At 57.9% G+C, this 15,320-nt stretch overlaps 1 protein-coding gene across 1 annotated transcript; it reads right to left on the reverse strand.

Moving 5' to 3' along the window:
• Window positions 1-462: 462 nt before the first annotated feature.
• Window positions 463-12,815, reverse strand: IFITM10 (interferon induced transmembrane protein 10). Its single transcript, XM_055583247.1, has 3 exons — window positions 12,789-12,815; window positions 12,003-12,449; window positions 463-886 (listed from the first exon to the last, which is right to left on the reverse strand). The coding sequence occupies exons 1-3, from the start codon at window positions 12,813-12,815 to the stop codon at window positions 737-739; spliced, it is 624 nt and encodes a 207-aa protein (XP_055439222.1). The 3' UTR covers window positions 463-736.
• Window positions 12,816-15,320: the final 2,505 nt, after the last annotated feature.

Consider the following 15,320-nt stretch of genomic DNA (forward strand, 5'->3'; position numbering starts at 1 on the left):
TGGGCTTCGCCAGTTCTCACCCTCTGCCAGGAGGGCAGCTGTGCCCGCCCCCTTCCCTCCTCTCCAAGGAGGCAGCCACCAAAAGCCCCCTCAGTCCCATCCTGCAGAGCAGGCAGAAGACCCCCGGGGTTATGGGGTGGACGCTCCCTGGAAAAGTCAGCTGGGTGCGGCACTCGGGACCCCCAGGCAGTGCCTGAATGGGGTTCCCGAAGCCTCCGAATCCCACCTGCCTGGGGGCGGGGGTGGGGGTGGCCAGGAGACGGGGCCATAGCTGGGCAAGTATTTTCGAGTATTTTATTGGAGGTTCACAGATACAAGAGCTCCGAGCAGGGTCACAGCTTGGAGGAGGTGGGGTCGTGGGAGGAGTGAGCCCCCAGATGCTGGCAGGCCCCCGCCCCACCCTGGGAGGCCCCATACGGGCCCTTCTTGCAGGGTGTCAGATCTGAGGGGCCTCGGGAGCCCAGGTGGGGGCACAGGCAGGGAGGGGGGCAGCCACTCAAAGCCGGGGTGCAGCAGCACAGGCAGAAACCCAGGGGCCCCCAGAAACGGGCAGGGGGCCAAGAGGCAGAGAGGCCGGGGCAGCACGAAGCTCGCTGCCCCCTTGACAGACGAAGCTTCCGATGGCCCCACTGCCTGGCTCACAGCTTTGGGGTCAGGGGGTGCCCAGGGCAGACGCCCGGCTCTGCCCTGGCCATGTCTCAGGGCCGCGTGTCCCGCCGGCGTGCCCACTGGGGCCTCAGTAGTCGGTGAGCGGGTACCGCAGGAAGATGAAGACCAGGATGATGCAGGAGGCGGCCAGTGCGGAGCTCGTGATGTTGAACAGCCGTGCCGTCTTGGCGTCCTCCACCGCCCCGTTCAGGTCGTTGAGGAGCTTCTTGTCCCTGACCTGAAGCCAGGAGCAGTAAGACCAGCAGTCAGGGCTGAGAGTGGACACACGGGCCAGGCGGGAGGGCCTGAAGGCAGAGGGCCCAGGAGAGGGTAGCCCTGAGCCTGGGTCAGTCCCCGATTCCTGACCACCACACGGGGCTACTGCCCAAGGATGTCCTTTCTGGGTGAAAATGTGCGCTGGACTTCGGGGGCAGGGCGGGGGAGGCTTAGGGGCATCAGATCTGAAACTTACTCTCAGTTTACGAGACAAATAACCTGTATTTAACAGGCGGCACCAGTGGTAAAGAATCCGCCTGCCAATGCAGGAGACATCAAGAGACGTGGCTTAATCCCTGGGTCGGAAAGACCCCCTGGAGGCTGGCGTGGCATCTGCTCTAGTATCCTTGCCTGGAGAACCCCACGAACAGAGGAGGGCTGAACCCCTGGAGGGCTACGGTCCTTGGGGTCGCAAGGAGTCGGACGTGACTGGGTGAGTGAGCACATACGCAGAAGAGACACTGGATGTGGTGAACTATTAACCGCTGGGGGTCTGGCTGAAGGGCATGCAGGGGTTCTTGTATCTCCTTTCTGGCAACTTTTAGGTAATTCTAAAACTACTTAGGGGACTTCCCTGGTGGCCCAGCGGCTAGGACTCTACACTCCCAATGCAGAGGCCCGGGCTGGATCCCTGGTCAGGGAGCGAGATCCCACATCCAAGAGTTCACACGCTGCAACGAAGACCCAGCGCAGCCAAATAAACACATAAATAAAATAAATATTAAAGACATAGAACTATTTAAAATAACGGGTTGTTAATGCTGTTTTACGTACTTGAAAGTTGCTAAGAGGGTAAAAATTCAGTGTTCTTACTACCAAAAAAATAAAAAAAGGTAATTATGAGAGGTGATGGAGTGCTAACTAACCCCGCTGTAGAAACCGCTTCACGCTACGCACACGTGTCAGATGATCACGTACACCTTAAGCGTATTCAGTGTCACAGGTCGACTATATGTCAACAGCTCTGGGAAAATAGACGGAAGAGGAAGCTGGCCTCAGAGATTCTGTGACTGGGTGAGGGGCGTCACAAGTGTGTGCTGACTTGACTGGTTCCGCCTCACTTACAGGTAACTGGGATTCCCTGAGGACACATGCTGTGGACAAGGGGCAGCCCCCGGGGCCTCCGAGACGGGATATTCAAGTGAACGGGGGGCCTCCCTGGCGGGCCAGGGGTTGAGAATCTGTCTTCCAATGCAGGGGACGTGGGTTAGATCTCTGGTCATGAAACTAAGACCACATGCCATGGGGCAACTCAGCCCATGCACCGCAAGAGAAGCCCCTGCACTGGAGCTAGAAAGCCCGCCTGATGCAGCAAAGACCCAGCACAGCCACACACACGCCCAAGTGAGAGGAGCGGCCTGGAGTCCAATAAGTCCCGGGGAGCCATAGCCAGCGGTGGACCTATTCCCAAGATCCTCTGGCTGGGAAGAAGTGTCCCTGGGGAGGCACCCCTGGCCTCATCCAGGCCAGGTCTTAGGAGCCCCCTTTCCTCCCACCTTCTCCTTCCACAGAGCCCAGAGAGGTGCAGGTCTGAACACACTGCAAGCAGAGCCTGGGAGGAGGAAGAAAGGGAGCAAGGAGAGAGACAGGACAGGCAGGAAGAGAAAGTCTTTGCATCAGCAGATTGGTGGATGGGTGGATGGATGGATAGATGGATTGGGGGGGTGGATGGGTGGGTGGATGGATGGATGGGTGGGTGGATGGATGGATGGGTGGGTGGATAGATGGATGGGTGGGTGGGTGGATGGATAGATGGATGGGTGGATAGATGGATGGATGGATGGATGGATGGATGGGTGGATGGATGGGTGCGTGGATAGATGGATGGGTGGGTGGGTGGATGGATGGATGGATGGGTGGGTGGATGGGTGAATGGATGGATGGATGGATGGATGGGTGGATGGATGGGTGTGTGGATAGATAGATGGGTGGGTGGGTGGATGGGTGTGTGGATAGATAGATGGGTAGGTGGGTGGATGGGTGGATAGATGGATGGATGGGTGGATGGATGTGTGGGTGGGTGGATGGATGGGTGAATAGATGGAAGGATGGGTGGGTGGATGGATGAATGGATGGATAGATGGGTGGATAGATGGATGGGTGGATGGATGGATGGGTGGATGAGTAGATGGATGGATGGGTGGATGGGTGAATGGATGGATGGATGGATGGATGGGTGGATGGGTGGATAGATGGATGTGGGGGTGGGTGGATGGATGGGTGAATAGATGGAAGGATGGGTGGGTGGATGGATGGATAGTTGGATGGATGGATGGGTGGATGGGTGGATGGATGGATAGGTGGATGGATGGAAGGATGGGTGGGTGGATTGATGGATGGATGGATGGGTGGATGGATGGATGGATGGATGGGTGGATGGGTGAATGGATGGATGGATGGGTGGGTGGGTGGATGGATGGATGTGTGGGTGGGTGGATGGATGGGTGAATAGATGGAAGGATGGTTGGGTGGATAGATGGATGGGTGGGTATATGGACAAAAGGCAGGGCCTGGGTTAGGCAGATAGATGGCACTGATGTCTGGCTGCCTGGAGGGTGGAGGAGTGATGGCAAGCTAACACAGGGAGACATAGATGAGCAGGAGGGTGGGAGTGTGGAGGGGTGGATGGACTTCCTGTGGACACTCAGGAAAGAACCTACGGAGCAGGGATCTTTGGGTAAAGCCCAGGAGAGCGTGGAGACACGGTCATATGCTCACCTGCAGGGAAAACAGGTGTCTAAAGACAAAGCTCCCAGGTGTAGATGTGCTGAGGTCAGAGGGATAACCAGAGGCCAGTGTGGGGAGGGCAGAACCCAGAGGAGAGGGGAGGGGGGCTTAAAATCAGAGAGGAGACTGTCAAGGAGCAATCTGTGTGGGGCTTCATAGGCACTTTTTAGCAGAAAAATGGCAGGCTCTGGTGTTTTTTAGTCTGATAATTCTGGATGCTGTGTGGAGAACAGACTGCAGGGGCAGAGGCTGGAGAAAAGCAGAAAAGAGGCTCCCTTAACAGCCCAGGTGAGTGGGCAGGGTGGGTCGTGTCAGGTCAATAGACATGGAGGTGGTAAGAATTGACCTTTTTCTGGATCTATTTTGAAGATACAGCTGACAGTATTTACTGGGATCAGATGTGCAGTGTGATTAAAAAAAGAAAGGGATTTGAGATGATTGCAAGGCTTTTTGATCTACTGAAATAAGGGGGTTGTAGGACACTCCAGGAGGAGGACGTTTGTGAGTGATTCAGAGGTTTGATTTTTGACGTGAAACTAGAAATGTCTTCTAGACATAGAGCTACGTATTTTGAGCAGGTAGGTTTTGTAGAGGCTAGATCAGGGGTGAAATCTAGGGCAGAGATACAAATTGGAGGAGCAGCAACATAAAGATGCTACTTAAAGCTCTGAGACTGGACGAGAGCACCAAGGGACGGAGCGCCGATGATGGGAAGAGGAGGACCAAGGACCACGCCTGGGAGCACCCCGTTAGGAGATCCGGGAAGCAAGAGGCAGTGAGGAGGGGAGGCTGAGATGAGCGGGCGAGAAAAGCAGAAGGAACAGGACTTCCCTGGTGGTCCAGAGGTTAAGAATCTGCCTTCCAACGCAGGGAACATGGGCTCGATCCCTGGTTGGGGAATTAAGATCCCACGTGCCGAGGGGCAAATAAGCCTGTGCTGCAACTAGAGAAGCCCGTGTGCTGCAATGAAGACCCAGAGTAGCCGCCGCCCCCAAAAAAACAGAGCAGAAGAAAGGCAAAGAGGAGGGAAGGATGGCGGTGGGTGCAATGGGCTGAAGGAGGAGGAATAAACATGGAGGAATGGAGTGGATAAACGGATGCGTGGCACGGGGCAGAGAGGTCGCTGGGCGATGGTGGCTGGATAAGGGAAAGAGAAGGAAGGCCCTTCAGCGAGTGAGCAGACTGATGGATGGGTAACTGGGTAAGTCAACTGAAGCAAGGAAATGAGAAAAACGGGAGGGTGAGCAGGCGGATAAGTGGATGGTAATATACACGCTCTCTGATGAGCATGTATATCACTGGGTGACAGACTGAAAGTGTGTGACGGGAAGGGAGGGAAGACAGGTGGACGGGTGGACAGACAGACTGACGCAAGCTCCAGAGCGGACTATCTGGATGGACCTGGTACGCAATTGGGAGAAAGGAGTAGAGGGAAGACAGGGAAGGTGAATACACAAATGGATGAATGAGCAACTTAGTTTAGAGGTGACTGAACAGGAAGCGTGAATAAATGAAAGGAAGAGACAGAAATGTCCTGATGGCTGGCAGACGACTGGCTGGGACGGTGGGGGGTGGATACAGGGTCCACCCTTGTGGACCTTGAGGAGGAAAAACTCGAGAGAGAAGAAAGATTGACGAATCCAAGTTTTAATGGATGAACGATTAGCTGTATTGACAGAAGGAGTGGCTAGATAGTGAGAAAGGGTGGAGAAGAGCAGAAAACAAGGCTGTACAGTTGGATGAGTGAATGAGTAAAGTGAGAGATGGATAGAAAGTGCAGTAAGCTAGAGAGGAAGACATGAGTGAATGAACAGGCAGGAGGTGATGACCAGCTGCGGCCTCCCTGGTCCAGTGGTTGCGACTCTGTGCTGCCAGTGCCGGGGCTCAGGTTCAATCCCTGGTCCGGGAACTAGGATCCCGCATGCCACAGAGCACGGCCAAAACATGCTTTTAAAAAAGAAATAAATAAAAGCAAAAGCAAACAAGTGGGACCTGATTAAACTTAAAAGCTTTTTGCACAGTGAAGAAAGACCAAAAGCAAGGTGAAAAGACAACCCTCAGAATGGGAGAAAATAATAGCAAATGAAACAACTGGCAAAGGATTAATTTCCAAAATATGCAAGCAGCTCATACAACTCCATGCCAGAAAAACAAACCACCCCATCAAAAAGTGGGAAAAAGACCTACACAGACATTTCTCCAAAGAAGACATACAGATGCTAACAAACACATGAAAAGATGCTCAACATCGTTCATTATTAGAGAAATGCAAATCAAAACCATCATGAGGTATCACATCACATAGGTCAGAATGGCCCTCGTCAAAAAGTCTACAAACAATAGATGCTGGAGAGGGGGTGAAGAAAGGGGAATTCTCTTGCACTGTTGCTGGGAATGTAAACTGATACAGCCACTATGGAAGACGGTATGGAGATTCCTTAAAAAACTAGGAATAAAACCATCATATGATGGTATCACTGACTCGATGGACGTGAGTCTAAGTGAACTCCGGGAGTTGGTGATGGACAGGGAGGCCTGGCGTGCTGCGATTCATGGGGTTGCAAAGAGTCGGACACGACTGAGTGACTGAACTGAACTGATGATCCAGCAATCCCACTCCTAGGCATATACCCTGAGGAAACCAAAGTTGAAAAAGGCCCATGTATCCCATTGTTCATTGCAGCACTATTTACAATAGTTAGAACATGGAAGCAACCTAGATGTCCATCGACAGATGAATGGATAAAGAAGTTGTAGTACATATACACTATGGAATATTACTCAGCCATAAGAAGGAATGCATTCGAGTCAGTTCTAATGAGGTGGATGAACCTAGAGCCTACTACACAGAGTGAAGTAAGTCAGAAAGAGAAAGATAAATATTGTATTCCAATGCATATATATGGAATCTAGAAAAATGGTACTAAAGAATTTATTTGCAGGGCAACAATGGAGAAACAGAGAATAGACTGATGGACATGGGGAGAGGGGAGGAGAGGGTGAGGTGAATGGAGAGAGTAACACGGAAACTTACACTGCCATGTGTAAACTAGATAGCCATCGGGACTTTGCTGTCTGGCTCAGGAACCTCAAACAGGGGCTCTGTATCAACCTAGAGGGGTGGGATGGGAGGGAGACGGGAGGGAGGTTCAAGAGGGAGGGGACGTATGTGTACCTGTGGCTGATTCATGGTGAGGGTTGACAGAAAACAACAGAAGTCTGTAAATCAATTATCCTTCAATAAAAAATAAAAAAAAAAAAAAAAAAGGGTGATGACTATAGAAAGAAGAGTGTAATGAGTCAAAGGGTTCAGGAAAGGAACCTGATGGTGACCCCGAGGAATTCACCTGGTGCCTTGGCCCCGTTCCCTCATCTGCAGGTAGCTGCACCAGTCTCACAGGGGTTTGCTGCTAAGTCGCTTCAGTCGTGTCCGACTCTGTGCGACCCCTGAGATGGCAGCCCACCAGGCTCCCCCGTCCCCAGGATTCTCCAGGCAAGAACACTGGAGTGGGTTGCCATTTCCTTCTCCAAGGCATGAAAGTGAAAAGTGAAAGTGAAGTCGCTCAGTCGTGTCCGACTCTTCGCGACCCCATGGACTGCAGCCCACCAGGCTCCTCCGTCCATGGGATTTTCCAGGCAAGAGTACTGGAGTGGGGTGCCATTGCCTTCTCCGATAGGGTTTTGCTACCTTTAAATAAAATGTTACATTTAATTAAATAATGAGACATGCTTAGAATGGTGCCTAGAATACAAAAGTTCAATAAATACCTGGTGCTGTTTGGTGGTTATTGGTATTTGCTGGCTTTTTGTTACTACTATTATTGCTATTAAGGAGTAAGGGGTGAAACAGATGAACCCAGGGAAGAAAAAAGATTAGATGGTGAGCTCGGTGGATGGACAGAGTAACAGACTGATGGATGAGGTTGGTGGATAAACAGCGGGAGGAAAGGAAGAAAAAAAAGACAGAAGGAACATGAATTTAATAAGTAAGTGGATGAGTGAATCTAGGGATGGTTGACAGCGTGGAAGAAAAACTCTGGAAGGAAGGAAGACAAATATATGAATTTATAGAGAGAAAATGGACGGGCAAAGAGTTGACAGGGTGGAAACATGAATGCATGCGTTGGTGGGTGGACAAGGTGAGCAAGGGTCTTTTCCTCGCAAACCTGTCCCTTCTACGGCCTCCTTCCTCATGTGTGAATGACACTTCCGTTCTCTCAACAGATCAGATGAATGTCCTTTGAGCTCCTGGGCGGCTCAGAAGTAAGGAATCTGCTTGCAATGCAGGAGACGAAGGTTCCATCCCTGGGTGGGGAAGATCCCCTGGAGAAGGAAATGGCACCCCACTCCAGTATTCTTGCCTGGGAAACCCCATGGACAGGGGAGCCTCGTGGGCTACAGTCTGTGGGGTCGTAGAGAGTTGGACATGACTGAGCAACTCAACAACAGCAGTCTTAGGCTCATCTCTCTTTTCCCTCACCTCGTGCCCAACCCACCAGGATAGTCTACTGACTTTTCCTTCAAAATACGGGATCTGCTTCCACTCTCTGCTCCCACCTTCTGAACCAATACTTGACTGAGCCTTTGATCTGGTCCCCAGCTCCGCAACACCTTAAGCCCTTATGGGCCATCTCCCCCAGTAACAAGGGCAATCTTTTTAAATACAAGCCACATAATATTGACTCTTTGTTTAAAATTCATCCAAGATCTCACTCAAAGCAAAACAAAATCCTACTGAGGCAGACGCAATGCACGTGGTCTTGCCCTGTACACCCCATCTCTGGACCAGCTCCAAGGCTCACCCCCATGCCAGCTACGCTGGTCCCTGAACCTGGCTTTGCCTCGGGGCTTTTGTAATACCCAGTCCATTTTCCTGGAATATGCTTTCCCAGATGCATTTATGGCTACTGCATGAATTCATTCAGGTTTAGACTCAAATATAATCTCATCAAAGAGGCCTTCCTTGCCCACTGTATATAAAATAGCACCCTTTATGTCCTTGACGATGCTTCATTTATTGTTCATAGCTGACATTACCACCTGACTCACGTAAGTGTAAGTTTTATTATTGTCTGACTCCTGACCAGGATGTAAGCTCTTCTAGACAGGGACCACGTGTTGCTTGTCACTTACTAGGAACGAGACAATTATTTATTACTCGTGGGACCAATGGGTAGAGAGTGACAGGGTGCTGAAGTGTCTGAATGAACTGATGACCGGGTGACTGACTAGAAGAGGTTAATGAATGGATATGTTGGCTATACACGAGTCAGGGAGGGGCAGTGTGGAAGAAGGCATCAAGCACGAGAGTCGGAGTGTGGGCAGATGAATCAATACACAGATTCAGGGAAACCGGTAGATGAAGGTGTCAAGGAAAGACGGGGCAGGAGGAAAGAGATGACATGCATTCATGAAGGTGTGTGGGCCACCAGACAGAGAGCCCTGATGGACGGACCAGGTGGGTGGCGGGGTGGGGGAGGAGCTGAAGAAAGTGTGTTACACAGCGTGGCTGGAGGAGTTAATGGGAGGCTGGAGGAGGGTGTGGGGTGAGCAAATGGGTGGGAGAAAAGAGAATAGGAGGAAGCGAAGGTGAGAGCGGGCCGTGCGGGGCCTGGAGCGAGGGCGAGAGCGGGCCGTGCGGGGCCCGGAGTGAGGGTGAGAGTGGGCCATGCGGGGCCTGGAGCACCAGGAGGAGGGGCTGGACTCCTCCCGACAGAGAAGGGGGGCTGGGGGTCATCGTGAGCCCCATCTGGGCCACCCACCCCTGCAGCGCAGGCCGCGGCCCCAGGCTCCAGTCTGTGGCCACGCCTGCCCAGACGGACCTGGCCACGCCGAGGGGGGCTGTGGGGACCGGCAGCCATCCTGCCCCTGGAGCTCCCGGGAATGCCGTTTCGTTTCGCCGTGCTCTGCGAGTGGAGGAGGGGATGGGCTCAGTGACGCAGGGTCAGCGCTCGGAGGGATCCAGGAGTCCAGCCAAGGCCTCCTGACCCCAAGGCCGTGAGGTGCCCTTGCAAGTGCCCACGACTGGCTGCAAACAATGTCCGGAGCAGCAGGCCAGGAGACGTGCAGCCGGACGGACAGATGGCTGAACTCCCGGGTGTGGGAGCCTGGGCCAGCAGGTCCGCCCTTCCCTCTGCCGGGGACAGAGGCAGCTTGCCTTGCTGGCTGCCCATGCTGCTCCCCAGTAAGTCCAACGCCTCTCTGCCCCAAGAGCCCACAGGGAGGGTGTGGGGGAGCACCCGGCTGGAGGCACAGTGGGGCTCCTTCTGCCTCTCAGAAGCACCATCTCCCACCCCCCACCCCAGCGTGGAGCCTTGCACTCTGTTCAGAAACCTGTGACCTACCTACAACCCACGGCAGATGGGCCTGCCCGGGCCCGCTGGCGCCCACAGGAGCCTCACAGCCGCGCCCAGGTCCACGGGCTGCTGGCGGGACTGGCAGGAGGGCCCCGGAGGCAGAGCTGAGGCTGGGGGGCTTCCCCCGGACTCCCTGGGACCCCCTTCCCTTTGCTGCATCTAAAGCACACATGCACACTCATGCACACAGTTGTACACACTCATACACTCACACATCCACACAATTACATGCACATGCCCGCTGATGCCTGTATGCACACACACACAGCACACACAGTTACACACGCATGCACACACACGCGCATAGACACACTCATACACTCACACATCCATGAAGGTGTGTGGGCCACCAGACAGAGAGCCCTGATGGATGGACCAGGTGGGTGGCGGGGTGGGAGAGGAGCTGATGCCCGCTGATGCCTGTATGCACACACACACAGCACACACAGTTACACACTCATGCACACTCATGCACACACAGGCGCATAGACACACTCATACACTCACACATCCACACATACAATTACATGCACATGCCCGCTGATGCCTGTATGCACACACACAGAGCACACACAGTTACACACACATGCACACTCACACCCTCATACAGATACACATGCATCCTCATGCCTGCACATCTCAAGCACACACATACATGCTCATATCTATATGCACGCACACACTCTTGCACACACACTCATGCCCTCGTGCACACTCACACGTGCCCACACGCATGCACACTCACTGGACACAGTTCCTGTCTGATGGAGCCCAGGGCTGGGTACACTAGCCTGGAGATGAACGTGTGAGCAGCGGGGGGATGGAGGCCCTGAGGATGAGTCAGGAGGCGGGAAGGCCAGGTGGCCAGGCCGTGTGACGCTGGGACAGGGACGGGTGGGGGTGCTCCACGCTCAGAGCAGCAAGCGGAGCTGTCCCAGCCTCCATCCCCCGGGTGCCAGCCCCTCCTCTGCCTCCAGCCTGCCCTCCCCCATGTTCCCCCTCCCCACCCCTGCCTCGGGCAGCTGCAATCAGTGAAATGCGCCCAGACACTCAAATCTGGGCCCAGGAAAAGGGATGACCTGGCGAGACGAGAGCCCAGCCCTTGGGGAGGCGGGAGGAGACAGGGAGGCCCGGGTCTCCCTCTGCCCCTCCGCGGGCTGGGCTCCAGCAGCCCCAGGCTCTTGGGTCCTGACACACCCGCAGGGATCTCCGGACCCCAAGTGTGAGTCAACCACAGCTCCCTTCCCCCATTTCGGTCCATTTTTCTCCACTGCGCCCTCGAGAGTGGGGAGCAGGGGATGGGGGTATCCTGTCTGCTCCGCTCCGGCAGCTCCCATCACAGCAGCGAGGGAAGGCCTTCTGAGAGCCGTGCACACCCAGGGTGCGGGGTCAGGCTGCATGGGACACACTCAGGCCTCCCTGCCCCTGCCTCCCCGCCCCATCCCCCCAGGATGGGTCACTGGAAAGCATGTGAGAGGGGCAGAGCAGTGGAGAGGGCAGCGCCCCGTCCGTCTATCACAGCTCCCCTGAGTGCCTGCCTGGCGTCAGGCTCCCTGTGCGGGGCTGGGACAAGGTCTCCAGCAGTGACGTCAGCCCTCCTCCTGTCGACAGGGGAAGGATTCCAAGCTCCCTTCACCTCCACGCTGGCTCCATCCTAATGCCCAGGGGCCGCTGCACCCAGGCCTAATTCCCAGGTCTCTACACAGGGGACAGGACACTGAGGTCCCCACCCCAGAGGCCAAACTGGCTGTGCAGGGACCCTGGCCCCGAGGACGCTGAGCCTGCCAGGACGCCCTGGAAGGTTCCCCAGCTCAGGACGCGATGGGCAGGCCTTCTGCTGTCCTGAGCTAGCTGGCCGACTTCTGCGTCTCCCTAGGTCCCCCAGCCTCTCCGCTATACCTGCTGCACCCACGGGCTTCTCTGTGAGGGAGGGGGGTCAGCACCACTGCGCGGCTCTCCAGACCCCCCGGCCCCCCCTCCGTCCTCCCAGCTCACCTTGAGGGAGTAGGCCAGGGCGATGAAGCCCAGGCAGCAGAAGTTGAGGTAGACGAAGTTGAAGATGGACCACAGGTAGTAGTCATTCACCTCCGTGGTGTCTGGGTAGACCTCGATAACGGTTGTGGGGTTCGTCATGGTCTTCTTCTCCGCCAGGTGCTTGCAGGCCGGGGGGGCGCCGGCAGCCCGCACGCTGTCTGTCTTGCTGCTCTTGGACTCCATGGGGAACAGGGTGGGCGCCATGGGGGGTGAGGCCGAGGGCTCCGGGGCTGGGGCCGCTGGAGCCTGCAGAGCTGGGGGCTTGGACACACAGGCGAAACAGCCCTTGGGCGAACCTGCCGGGGGCCTCGGGATCCAGAAGGCCCCGTCCAGGGGGACTCGGGCTTCCTGGGTGCCGTCCGTGGTGCTGGCCGGGGCTCCCAGCAGGGCTGGGCACTGGGCGGGGCCCTGGGCGTGCAGGGAGGGGGAGACGAAGAATAAGCCGGGTCCTATCACCCTATGGGCCCACCTTGGCACCTACAGCCTCCCCCCTGCAGTCTCATAAACAGCTCCAGGGACACAGAAATCCCGCGGGGGCAGCCAGTTGCCAGCCACCACCTGCCTCCCCCACCGTCCCCCGCCCCATGCGAAAGCCCTCTGAGCAGCCTTGGCAGGGACAAGAGGGGCTTCCCATCACTTCACCATCTGCACACAAACATTCACCCACTGACACACAACAGCAACACTCCCACACTCCCCCCAGCACCCCGACTGACAGGCTCTTTCAGTAAACAAAGCAAGCGGCACCCCAGACACAGCGCCCACACAGGGCATGCACGCCCACAATGACACGGCCTCCGCCAGGCTTGGCAGGCGGAGTGGAGCTCTGCCCGGCACCTGCACGCTGGCACAAGCTGACGCTTGGGACACAAACGCCAGCCATCACCGCCCGGCTCTCCAGACACCAGCACACCCCGTGCGCCCAGAGAGGCCTCCAGGTAAAAAAAGCCCGCACTGTGACCCTCACACACACCGCGCCACAGGCCCCGACACAGTCGCGGAAGAATGAACCCGCCGCCCGCGGGGGCTCCGAACTCGCGCGCATGGCCCCTGCCCCCCGACCCGGCCCGGAGCAGCTCTGGGACCCCAAGCGCGCGCACTCGCCGGTCGCCAGGAGCAGACGCACAGCGACACTCTGCAAAACGAGCCGTCTCAGACCACGCGCCCTCGCCCCGCGCCGCCCCGGGGGTCCGGCAGCCGGGGCCCCGCGGCGCCCGCCCCCTGGCCCCCAGCCCGGCCCAGGTTTGCCGCAGCCGCCGGGAAGACGCGCGCTCACCTACTGGCGACTCCTCGGCGGCCGGGCCCGATCCTGCGCTCGCTGCGCGCGTCCTTTCGCCGCCCCGCCGGTGGCTGGCTGTCCCGCCGCTCCGCGTCCCGGCGGCCCGACCTCGGCGCGGGGAGCGCGCGGGGCAGCGCGGGGAGGGGCGCGGGCTGGCAGCGCCGCTCCTCCGCCGCCTGCGCGCCCTCCGCAGCGCCAGGGCCGGCCACCGGCTGCAGCCCAAACCTGACTCACGGCGGCGGCGGCGGCGGGCGCAGCCACCTCCCCGCCTCCTCCCGCCGGTGGGGTGGGCGCTGCGGGCGCCGGCCGGAAGTGGCGACCCTTGCGGGTGGGCAGAGCTGGGCAGGAATGGGCTCTCCCGCAGCGCCCAGCCCCGGCGCCCGCGCCACCTGCCTGCGTCTCCCGGATCCCACCCGCTCCCTGCCTCCTCCCTCTGGCTGAGCCCCGAGACCCCAGCCCCTCGCTGAGCCGTCCCACCTGTCTCCCCGGGGAGAGCCCCTTCCCCCTTCTGTGCTTCCCCCTGTCTCGCCCCAGCCCCGGTTCCCAGGACCCTTCCCCTCTGTGCTGCCCCTTCTCTGCCCGGTGAGTTTCCTGCTCCATCTGGGCTCTCTCTGCGTCTCCGCCCTTGCCCCTACCCACCTAGTCCCAGGTCGGGTGGGTGTCTGGGCCTCCCCAAGCCCTCTGCCCACAGAGCCCAGGTGCCCCGAGTCTGTCCTCACCAAGTCAGTGCTCACGTCTAGCCAGGCTCCTGTCTGCGCGCCTGTCCCCATAGGACTCTGCTCCTATCCAAGCCCCCACCAGGGCCCTAGTTCCTCGTGAGTCTCAGGCCCCTCCCAGCCCCAGGGCCCCCAACTGCAGTCCTTCCCCGAGCGGGGTGGGGAAGGACTCCCCAGGCCCCCACACGAGCCCCAACTCTGCCCAGTCTTGCCCCTGACCCGGCCAGGACTTCATCCTTCCTGAGCCCACCCCACCGAGTTCCCATCCCCACTTTCCCCCAGATCTGAACTCAAGCTCCCCAAGCCCAGAGCCCCTGCGTGAGCCCAGGTAATGTGGCTCCCTCACGAAGTCTAGTCTTGGAGACCATGACCCCTCACCTGACAGGCCTCTTTGCCCCTGGGGCCAGGTGGCCCTTCCCAGGCCCGGTGACACTCGGCCCCCTGGAGCTCAGGCCTGCCACCTGCCCAGGCCGCCCTGCGGGCTCTGTCACCCTCGCCCCCTCCCGGGCCTCCAGCCCCATCTACGCCGCCTCCCTGCCATTCTGACAGTTGCCCCGCATGGGCTGCCCTTCCTGCAGTCGTCCCAACCACACCCTCGCCATGGGGAAGCCCCGGGCCCCTCCTCGCTGCGCAGGGGCCTCCGAGGTGGCCCTCCTCTCCAACCAGCCGCCGCTAGGAGCAGCGGCCCCCCCTCCACCCCCGCCCCACGCAGCCGCCCTCCCGGTGGCAGCCTGTGCTCCCCCTCGAGCCCTTGTTCCCCCCACAGGCTCCGAGCCCTTCCTCCCGTGAAGGCCGCTTCTGCTCTGACCGGCTCGACCCACCTCTCTTGTCTCCAGGACCCCCTCTCCTCCCATCTGGCTCCTACCCAGGGGCCCCTCCCCCTCAGAGTCCCCTCTGAAGCCCCTTCTCTCGAGAACTCCTGCACGCGCTGAGCCTGAGCCCTTGTCTGCAGCCTCTTCCCTGGTCAGACCCCCTCTCCTGTCCAGGCCCTCCCCTCCCCTGCTCAGCCCTCACCGCTCTGGCCCCTGGCCTGGCCTTGGTCGGGGCTGATCAGGAGCCCACAAAGAGCTGGCTTTAAAGATGCTGCTAAAACTGTCTTCCAGGGGACAGGGTCCCAGAGCAACATCCCTCCCCTGCCCGACCACACCCTTGGCAGGCCCAAGCCCACAGGTGAGAGGGCGATGGGACTTCCGGGAAGCTGGGCTCAGTTCTCCCCCAGCAGTCCACCACCAACCCCTTTCCAAGGGCCTGGCCCGGCGGTGGCCAGACCCCAGTCTCAGGTGG

Source organism: Bubalus kerabau, chromosome 5 (assembly GCF_029407905.1).
Source record: "Bubalus kerabau isolate K-KA32 ecotype Philippines breed swamp buffalo chromosome 5, PCC_UOA_SB_1v2, whole genome shotgun sequence".
Lineage (NCBI taxonomy): Eukaryota > Metazoa > Chordata > Mammalia > Artiodactyla > Bovidae > Bubalus > Bubalus kerabau.